General features: G+C 42.2%; 1 protein-coding gene across 9 annotated transcripts in view; it reads right to left on the bottom strand.

The window, feature by feature from the left end:
- LOC112563631 overlaps positions 1-10,998 on the bottom strand; it is a 39,594-nt gene that overhangs the window by 4,898 nt on the left and 23,698 nt on the right. For all 9 annotated transcript variants that reach the window (XM_025237800.1, XM_025237802.1, XM_025237801.1 and 6 more), the window contains 7 exons: positions 10,008-10,094; positions 2,749-2,913; positions 2,138-2,313; positions 1,759-1,911; positions 1,484-1,598; positions 649-826; positions 271-473 (listed from right to left, as the gene is read on the bottom strand). In XM_025237800.1, the coding sequence (XP_025093585.1) occupies positions 271-473; positions 649-826; positions 1,484-1,598; positions 1,759-1,911; positions 2,138-2,313; positions 2,749-2,913; positions 10,008-10,094 (1,077 nt within the window). The remainder of the gene's footprint in view (positions 1-270; positions 474-648; positions 827-1,483; positions 1,599-1,758; positions 1,912-2,137; positions 2,314-2,748; positions 2,914-10,007; positions 10,095-10,998) is intronic.

The following is a 10,998-nucleotide window of genomic DNA, read 5'->3' as shown; positions in this document are numbered from 1 at the left end:
CTTCACTTACAATGAATTTACACAACAGATTGTACCTAACAGAATGGAAATGGTATGATGCATTGCAGTTCTGACAATAATGATGGTGACAAAACCTATGCCAGAAGCAAAGCTAAGGAATTTAGTGGCATTCTCAGTATGGCCTAAAAACAATCTTTTATTACAGCTTAATATAAGTTGATCTTAGCCTTAGAGCAAAACAGCCTGACATAACTGTTACACATGACCACACGGCATATTAACAAATGGGAAACATTTATTGCAACTCACAGAGATCTTCAGTTGAGCAGTCTCGAAACCTGCTGCTGGGTCTGCGTAGTGGCTGTCTTTTTAGAAGCTGCACAATTCCATTCATTTGCCTGAAAACAGAGAGCTCCAGCAATCCTCTTCTTGCTTCTGGTAAGGTTAATGCATTGCTGAGACTTGTTCGTAGGTGGTCAAAGTCTACTCCTAACTGCTGTGCACCATATAAGCTGAAAAATGAAAAGATGAAAGCATATAGGTTTTTTAAACACACTACTAATGCATTTTTATCAACACTGATCCTGTGCTCAACGTGTTCCACTGTCACACCTTAAGGACAATTTTTTTTCAGAAAGAGAATGAGGCAAAGACAGAGATTATGACAGGAAGGAAACTGATCATTACCTAAACTTTATCTTGTCCTTCAGAAATAAGGAAGTCCATGCTCCAGACAGTGCAGTTATGGCAGCTGTCAGTACAGTAAGCTGTAAGACAACAGGTAGCTTGCTGATGCCTTCCATCACTGGCTGTAGCACATTCTCCCATACCTGGAGCACATAGCTGCTGGCATCCTCAGGAAACTCTGGCATCACAAGCAAGCAATTTTAAAAAATGAAGGAAGATTTCAATATATAACACAGAATTCAGCTCTTCTTATATGGCAGCATGTAACTGGTGACTTTATTGTCATAAGTCAACTGCATATGTGTAATTGCAGTTTTTATTTGTATGATTTTCCTAGCAGTTAACAAACTCCTATGTGGGCAGCAGAAGTGTATGTGTGAATGCACGCATCCACGCCAAATAGATATGCAAATATCAGTAACAGAACAAACTGTTTTCATTGGCTTAAGTAGTTTTGTTTACAGATGAATTTTGTATAGAACTTATTTTTAATGTTATCATTCTGTTATATTTTAGTTAAACATAAAGTTGATGATGATTATTTAGCATGGAATTCCAGCATGTGGCCAAAATCTTGGCATTGTACATGATCAGACGAAGCATCAGTAATACCCAAACAGAGAATGATAGGGACAGGTTCCCTCTTTCTCTCTTAAAAGCACATATGCTCCCACACACACCATGATTGACTTTAAATTAATTTTTAAATACTCTGGAGGAATGTAATTGCTACAACAATGTTCCTATTATGGATTCGTTTGTTAAAAGCAGCTGAAGGGCCTTACATGCTATGTATGGAAAATGAACAAGCTCATGTTAAAAAATGATTACTTGCCTGGAGGTACTTTGCGACGCCAGTACTTGGCAGGAGGCAGGACATCTTGGAAAAATGAGCTACAACGCTGGTTAAACTTCTCGGCAAAAAGCTTCACTGCTGACTCTTCCAGTCCCTACAACAAACCTCTTAAATAGTCTCAAGTGTTCAAAACATTCCCCAAAACTAAAACATACCCCCAAAATAAGCCTATGCATGAATATGAGCCAGACAATACTGAAACACACAAACACAAATACAGAAATAGATATATCACATTGTGCCACTATGCTAACCTGTATCTGTGTGCTGACAGAACTGATCTGCTGCAAGGTTTCATTCAAGTGGGCTAAGACAAGCTGGTCCAAAAGGGAAGAACTGGAGGTTGCTTGGTTGCTGACCAATGTCTGCAGCAGATGTGTTGCCCTGCGGCTACAGTCAGCCAAAATCTAAAAGGAAACATTGGAGCAATGTCATTAGATAATGTGCTCACAATGTCAAGGCAATAAGCTCTGGCATTATATGTTTCCACAATTTTCAATCCTATGACATCTAAAAACAAAAGCAAAATGGCTTTGCAAACAAAAGTACAGGATTTGCCAGGCTAGCAAGTACAAAGGATGTTAAGTATATGCAGTTGCACAAAAAGTAGAATGCATCTACCAGCTAACTCACTTTCACATCTGTGCAGGCAAAGAAGATGTACATTTTCACATTCCATGATGACAGAAAGTGATGCAGCTTGCTGGCCAACCATGCATAAGCAGCCTGGCAGGTAACTAGCACCCGGGCCACCACACTGGACACCAGGCTTAAGTCGAGGTCATAAGGGGGCATCAGGTCTGCTGACTCTGCAGCCAAACAAACAAAAAAACAAAGTGTTAAGCTCTGTAAGATCATCCTACTTACATGAAAAAGGCACCTCAAAATACTAATTTCAACAAATCTGTTGACAAAAGGCATGAATGTGTAATTTATTGCTGACTAATGCAGTTTAGAAGTGAATGTCAATACCCTACTGGCTCGTCTTCATTATATTAAATGTATTTTGAATGAGCGTCAGAAGCAATGGATGACACTTTGACAAACTGACAAGTCTACAGTCTTCCCTTACAGAAGTCTGACATGTTTCAAACACTATGTGGAATTCTAGATATGACACCGCATAAGTTTAGCCAACTAAGAAACAATATGTGAACTATTATAAAACAGATTTTTGTCAAAAATTTAATTTCTATCTGACTTGCATAACGCTAACAAATGTAATGTCAGCCATGTGCACTTACCTGCGTGCACTTGTCTCATGTTGCGGCACATCTCCAGCAGCAAAGTCAGGAGTGGGCGGTAGGCCTCTCGCAGCAGCTGGCCAGATCGTGTGCTGTACTGGTTCTCTCCAGCATGGCATGGAATACACTTGTCTGTCTGCTGACTGCTGCTGGCAGCAGTCATGTCTGCAAAAATCCAGCAGAGGGGGTTAAAATACCAGCCCCAGGATTGGGGTATACAGGTAAGTGCCTGAACTGTAACTGATGGGGATTGGGGAAGGGAAATGAAAATTAGTGTTTTATGTGGAGCCAGCAACTGGGAAAAACAGCTGTCCCTTTAAGCAGGTTCCCCCTAGTTTAAAAAAAGAAAAAAAAAACTGTGGTAAAGTGAGATCTGAACCCCATACATCCAATTCCGTCTGCACTCATGACAAGTCATTGAACCAACAGACTGCCATGAGATAGAGGGAGGTGGAAATTGGTGTTAAATGCCAAGTCATCAACTAAGGCTATATCACAACAAGGCAGCCAGCCCTGTAAACAGATGGCACATGCAGAGAAAGAATAGTGTGCCCGAGACAAGATCTGAACCTAAGAAAACCAATCCTCACTGTATTGGTGACTGGCGCTAACAGTTGCACCACTGGACTGACCCTGTGAGTTGGAACAAGAACGAAGAAAAACAGTGTGAACGGTGCCCACAACAGCACAAAAACGCATACAAGAAAGCAAAAAATATTGTAGTTGACTTTTGTTGATTTTGCATATATAGTTGGAGTAGGAGAGGTGGGGGAGTGGGGCATAATAAATCTGATTATTTGGAAATTAAATTAAATCTTTTTAAATGTTGTATTATGCGTTATTGCAGGCATTGGTCCTGTGAAAGATAGAAAATCTCCTCCCCCTACACCTACACTTTCCTTCTTTCCTCCCTGTGGAATTTCCTCCAAACTTCCCAGCACGCCTTGATTCATGCGCTGTTGAGACTTCCGCTTATTTTCCTGTCAGGAGATTGCGCTGTGCTTAGTGTTTCCATTTCAGAATTATTGTCACTGTACCCACCTTCTCTCCCCTACCCTTCCTTCTCCCCTCTTACTCGCCTCTCATGGGTGCCGTCTGTCAAGAAACATACAATCGTCATAAAAATAAAATATTCCCTTTGGTTTATTAACAAAGGCTAAATAAGGTCTTCTTGCAACATGCTCGTACTCTTGGCAAAATCGCTGTAAATGTTGGGTTTTTTTTTCGTTGCTTCGTGCCAACAAGGCTTCTGTCATTTCAAATAGCGCCCTCTTTCAGTCATAATCACGTTTTGCTACCTGTACGCTTCAAAGGTAAAGGTTAGCGGATAGCCACGTGGTTAGAGAACTAGTGTCTGAACACAGAAGCGCGTCGGTTCGATACTCCTGAGGCGCCCCAACCGCTCCCCGACCCCCACCCCAGTCGACCCAGCTGTCGCCAATGGGTACCTGATTCCACATAGGATTGGGGGGAGGTGAGGCAGCGATAATTGCTGGCACCGAGAAACGGTGCAGTCTCCAACATCTGAAAAGGTCAGGGGATGAGCTTTTACTTTTACTCTTCAACACCCGTTGCGTCGAAAGCCTGAGAAACTCGTCCGCCTGTCCAGGCAATGGCCGCACGACGACAGGCACACACCGAGCTGGCAGCTCTCGGGCTTCAGCACGGCAGGAAGCGGTTGTGTGCTACAGTTTGCTAACTTCACTACCCAGGGAGCAGCCTACCAAAGCATCCACTACAAATGATTGCCCCGGAGAGGGACGGGGAAAAGAGTGCCCGATTAGCAATCCAGACATAATCACATCTGGCTCTAAACTGTCAAAGCGCTGCGGTTTGAGGGAATTGCCGAAAACAGGTTGGAGATTTGTATTGCCCAAACGCTTCAACCACCGAACTTTCATCGCAGATATCGCTTTCCTGTCTCCTATATGGCCATTCGGCGCCCATAGTCCCTCCCCCGCGCTATTCAATACATCCGCTTTTTAGTTTAATTTTTTTTTTTTTGTAAGCTCGTAACCTCCCACCCACACACACCTCCTTGAAAGAATTTATTTACTTGTTTGCGTATTCCGTCATTTAGCAGCAGGCACAAGCGCCTGATCGTTTCTCTCAGAGTGCCCTGGGTAACCAATCTTGCCAAACAGCCGCCTGCACAGCTCCTCTGCGAAAATATCTCACCGGCTGATGGTCGTCGGCTAATGGAGGATGGGGGCGATGGCCCTCTCCAGGGCACTGAGACGGATAGACTGCACTCCCGCCGGTGTCGCAGACCGACACCCCTTCTGGAGGAAGAGGGGCTGAGGTGATTTAATGCGTGAAACACGCGGGCGTTTGGAGGCGACACTTCCGGACCTGGGTAATTCTGATAATGAAAGTTTTTTTTTTTTTGGCAAGTGGCTAGCGTATTTGCATGGGACTGTAAACAATCCGTGCGACATCGACGCAGATTTTTTGTTTTAAACCACGAGCTTCAAATCACGGACACGAATCGTGCATACCGAGGCCGCTCCTAGTGTCTCTCGCTGTGACACGCAGCAGATCTCGCATAGTTGCGGTCCCTTCTGTAGCCTTCCCTCCCTTGTCGGAACGGATTTTCTCCATTACGAGCTTCCGCTACGTCCTGAACACGTGAAGTGCTTTAAAAAGGGTGTAACATTATAATTTCTCCGGTTGGATCATTTTTCATTGTTTTCTATTTAGTTTTTGAGGGTTTTTTTTTTTTGGTTTTTGATATTGTATTTCATGTTAGTTTGGGGATTTGGTTTTTTGTTGTTGTTGTTGTTGTTTGTTGTTGTTTTTTTTTGGTGGTGGTGGTGTTTGCTGTATTGAACGTTTTCGGTATCTAAGTGTGTGTATGAGTAATAAGGCTTTAAGAGTACATCTCTATCTGTGACTGTAAAGACTGAAAAGGCCGCACGTCATTAAAATGTTCGAGTTCTCTCTAGTCAAGGTGGGAAGAGGATACAGTCCTGGCTAACACTGCTGTAAAGCTTCAGTTTTCTTTTCAACGTATAATTAAAGTCAAAACTGCAAGTACTAGGTCGTGATTCGGCTACAAAAATCTGTGATTCACTAGTTTTAAACGTGATTACGGCTGGCACATTGCCCAGACTGAGTGCGCGAACATTTCATCGGTACAAGCAGAACGACGTTAACACTTTGTCCACCTCACTAACCTAGCGGAGATGTACAGCCAGGATAACCACGAAGGGAATGAACTCGGAGATACCAAATTTATGGCACCTTCTGCTTTTTTAAACAAACCAAAACCAAAATGAAAAAAAAAATCGCACTCTGCTGGTAAGGGACGTATTCACTCCCGTTGACTTTGTCATGCTCTGCCGCCCTATCTCTCCATCAGCTTGCTCTGTGTTCAAACCCGCCACAGAAAAACGTGGGAAAACACAGCAACTTCTTTTCGCGTTTTACAAGATTGTGCGAAGGAAATCAGTAGGCTGATGCACGAAAATTACATCGCCAATCTTTTTCTCTTCACCTTCACTACCCCCCAAACTCGCACCGCCGACCCCCCGCAAATTAAGACACTGTTATAATAACGTGTAAAAACAACAAACGCATTGTGGTACTCTGAAGAACAATGGAATGCGACAGCTAGTGGGTGTATGGTACTGCAAGATACTCTGGAATATTCAGCCAGTAACTACACAGCATTGCGGAGAACCCTGGAACCCGGCAGCTAGTGACCATGTAATACTGTAAGGAGCTATAAAATTCAGAAATTCGGGAACACGACAGCAAGCGGCTGAAAAACACTTGGCTTCGCCACGACTTCACTGAAGTGAGAAATATATCAGCGGTCTTCTAATCACGGGAACAGCAAGATGCTGGGGAAATAAAAATCAACGAAAGACTACGTCTATGTATTGTGAGCTCGCAGATCGTCTGCCTGTCGCTGTTACATCTGCATCTGTTGCCAGTTGAGTAGAGCTGTGATCTTGCAAGAAGAAACTTGATTCAGCGATTTGTCTTAATCCTTGCCAGAGTTAGGCTTAGGGTTGGTTTTCCTTGGCCAAGTTTCCATGGACAAACACAGCTGTGGTGGCCAAGGTTGTTCTGATGTAGTAGTGACAAGGCATCTCGAGAACACAAGTGAAAGTGTGACACACTGTGTGCTTTGCCTAGCTATGCCACAACAAAACTACCCGGTTAAAAATTACTCTTCAATGGACAGCTTTTCATTGTGATGACGACGATGATGATAATGAAGATCGAATTTATAAAGCGTATTTTTCCGTGTGGAGGCGAGCTTAATACACTGTACACAGACAGACTGTAAATGACCCGACAGTCAACCATACAAGAAACAAGCGGATGACACGAACAGAAAACATGAACGTTGTGGATGATGACGAAGAACTGAGGAGTGAGCGCAATAGTACGATTTATTATAAAAGCTATTTCTTAAAGACGTGGTCTTTGAGAGGGGTTGAAAGCTTCGAAAGTGGACACAGTTCGAAGAGAAAGAGGCAAAAAATTCCAAACAGTAGACCGAAGCAAGGAGTGTTGTCAATTGTCGAAGGCAACACAAGCAGACTGAAGAGACCGACTTGGGTGGTAAAATGTCAGAAGTTCACACAGGTATGCTGGGGCAAGGCCGTGAAGTAGCATGGTATGACCATCTTATAATTAATGAGAGCTCGCACTGACAGCTACTAAAAGCCCGAGGAAGAGGGGCTATAGTGTGGTCTACCTTTCGCTTACCAAGAAAATACAAGCGTCATTATCCTGGGCCCTTTGAAGATTGTACAGCAGGCGGTTAGGGATATCAGCGAGCAGAGAGTTGCAGTAAAAAAAAACAAAAGCAAACTTGAGTTTTTGGTGGCAAGGAACTGACAGAAAGGGATGTAGATGATCCTGCGAAGCTCAAGAAAGATGTACTTATTAACTGCACTGATGTGGCATTCAAGAAATAATACTGCGTTGATCACAACACAAAGATTTTGGATGGTCTAGAGAAAGATGTTCACCTAAGAAAAAGAAAACAACGATGGAAGGCACACATTTCAGTTTATTTGCAGAGGTTACTAGAAGGACCTCGATGTTGTATTCATTTAGCTTCAGTTTGTTGATAGCCATTCTTTCCCAGAGTCTGGTGTGCGTTGTGAGGTGGCACAGACCTGCTGAAGGTGAGACTCAAGGCTAGACGCCAGCAGCTGTACACCATCAACATTAATCTCATACAGATGCCAGGAAAAGGACGAAAGGAATACATTCGGAGATATCAAATTATATGACATCAATGCAAAAAACAACAACAACAACAACAAAACCGCATTCTCATGGCAGGGAACGCATTCACTCTCACGATCTTGTGCTCGGCTGCCCCATCTGCCCGTCTGCTTGCTCCAAGTTCAAGCCCGCCTAATAAAAAGGTAGGATAACAGCAACTGCTTTTTGCGTTAAACTAATTAAAATCGTGTATGAAAACCGTTATGGTGATGCACAAAATTACAGCGCCAATCTCTTTCTAATCTCCCCTCTCGACCCCGCAAATATGGCCAGAGTTATAGTGCTGTGCACAAAAATAACAGGCGCACTGTGGTAAACTGGAGAATACTAGCAGCTAGATAAAGTATGTCATTACAAGGAACCCTAGAAAATGGCAGCCAGTAACTATGTAGTACTGCGAGCAACACTGGAACACATAAGACACTGTTATGTGGTTATTACGTGAAACTGATGAAACAGCATTAATAGTGTAAACATGATTCGTATCTAACAGACTCTCTCTCTCACTGACAGAAAGACAGAGAGAATTTTATTACAAAACTAAGATCTTATGAGAAGCTGCACGATTCACGTTGAAATCTTGAAATTAGTCACAGGTCCAAAATTGTTCTTCATGTAGGGCCTCGTGAAGCCTCTTAACCTCAAAAGCGAACATTCAGAACTAAAAAATTCGAAGGATGAAGATGGTGAATACCACTGCCGCTGCAAGTATCAAAACGTCCGACTGTACACGCACCAGCAGACTTCCTTTGCAGCAAAAGACAACTTTCATGGAAGACGGCAACCAGACCGAGGAGGTGGATGGGATATTAAATGGGTCTCAAGGTACGCTGCCCATATTTCACTTGTACAGTCGACTTCACACAATCGTCCACAGCAAAATTCCAAGAGAGGAACGTGACCGTAGTCAAAAGAAAAAGGAGTTTAAGTCTTTCAACCACAGAAGCTTGAATCAGCAGTGAAGCACTAAACTTGAGCTGGAACAAAGTGTCTCAACCACAGCAGTTTGCAACAGTACAAAAGTAAGAAAGTGCGTTGGAACAGTCTTTCGGTAGTTTAAAACACCGCTAAAAAAAATAAATAAAGGAAACGTTTGTCGGGGATAAAAAAAAGGAAAATGGAACTGTGAGCAGTATGATTTGCAGATAGGCTTGAAGACGTGATCAGTTAAAGGTACAACCTGCTGAAAAGGTTTCCTACATCGATCATAAATCCAGAATACCGATAACTACCAACGGGAATTCTACCTATGCCTTCTCAGTCTTCTACAGTGCAAACATTGTTAAGTAATGTGTGGAAAAATAATCATTAAACGATCGGCACCGCGCAGACGGCAGTCAGGAAAGCGGACATCAAAGGCAATGGAATCACGTGATGGGGGCGAGCGTTAGAGCGCGAGAGAATAGAGACCGCTGAGGCCAAACCTACGAGACTACACAAGAGCGCGCCGACATGACGCCTCGTCTCGTGGCTCAACATGAATGCAACTGCAGCCCTCCAAGACTGAATAATTCATCGGACAATGCTTACGTAGCTCACGGTCAAAATTCTGAGTAATGTGCAACTCTTAACACGTTCAAATAAGCATACGTGTATCCCTGACTACACAACGCTTTCCACGCAAAGGTAGCAGTTAATGTAACACAACAGCAAGCAATGCTTATTTCTTCTTTCTTGTTTGCTTTCTCTCTCTCTCTGATCAGCATAAAACGGATTTGAAATTATAAACAATAATTCCAAGAATACGACCCGAACAGTGGCGAGAACAGCTCTTATCCACAGCATATTCCGTCCATTTTTAAATTTCGTTTTTAATTGTGATCTCTACTATCGAAGTAAACATTAAAAATCTATAAAGCAAGCAAAGCTACCTCAATGTACATCACTAAACAACAAAGCGCGCTCTTGTTTTTTGTTTTGTTTGTTTGGTTGTTTGTCTAGGTAAAAATCACCAAAAGTATCACTGGTTTCATGCAAATTGTGTGGTACTTGTGACTAAGCTTACTTACTCGAATCCCATGCCGCGAAGGCAGACAAAGCATGCAGTCTCACCACAACCCCAAGAAGCGGCGATATGGATCCAGAAGGAAATATGTCTGGAAACAAAACAAACCTTATTTAAAGAATAAAAAGTATCTTCAAAACTTCAGTGATTAAAATAAAACGTATCAAATTTTATTGACTAGAAACTGCATTTTATGTTCACATTCTACTGTAATCAGTAGAATTTATAAGATGCTCAGTATTCTAATCGATAGAATTCGTTCAAAAGAATTTTAGTGTACAACTGAGAATGGAGTAAATTTTAATATAAAAGAGTAAGGAATATTGACATATAAGAAATTTTGTAACATTTGGACCAGTTTAAAAAAGGTAATGCAAACTCTTTAGAATCAGATATATTTCCTTAATTTCGACGTTAAGAAGTACTGTAATTATCAAACAGCCTTTTTTTTTTTTTTTTACGAAGAAAAATATTTTTCTCTTCTTTAATTTTCACAAATCAAAATGTTAAGTTCTTTAAAGACTGGTGTTCAACAAATCCCTTGAATAAGAAATAGTTCGTGTTCTTTATTTTTTTCTCCCCAGTGTCATAACCAAAGTGGTGCAGAGACACCTTCCAACAGCTGGGATTAACAAACCGCAACAGAAAGCAGCTAAAAAATAGCTGTGATGAGCAGTATGAGCCTGTGTGCAGTAAGCACAACTCTGGTACTGTGTCTCTGGAGACAGCCAGCCCCATTACTGCAGATAAAAATTAATAATAATAAGTGCTGAAAAACGCGGGTGCGTCATGTCTTCATGGACTGACATCAAACACAACAAACGGTTTTCATACAAATTCGTCTTTTATCATCGACCATACAGAATGGCTCGTATAGCAGCTGACAAAGCGGCAACCTTTCATCTCCAGTGTCGTTATTGTCAAGCAATATGCCTGGTGTTACAGGAATGCCAACAGACTGCATTGAGGAGAAAAAAAACAACTCAACAGCAGGC

This window comes from Pomacea canaliculata, linkage group LG5 (genome assembly GCF_003073045.1).
Source record: "Pomacea canaliculata isolate SZHN2017 linkage group LG5, ASM307304v1, whole genome shotgun sequence".
In the NCBI taxonomy this organism is placed as follows: domain Eukaryota; kingdom Metazoa; phylum Mollusca; class Gastropoda; order Architaenioglossa; family Ampullariidae; genus Pomacea; species Pomacea canaliculata.
Note: the sequence above shows the minus strand (reverse complement) of the source record. Positions and strands in the feature narration are given on the sequence as shown.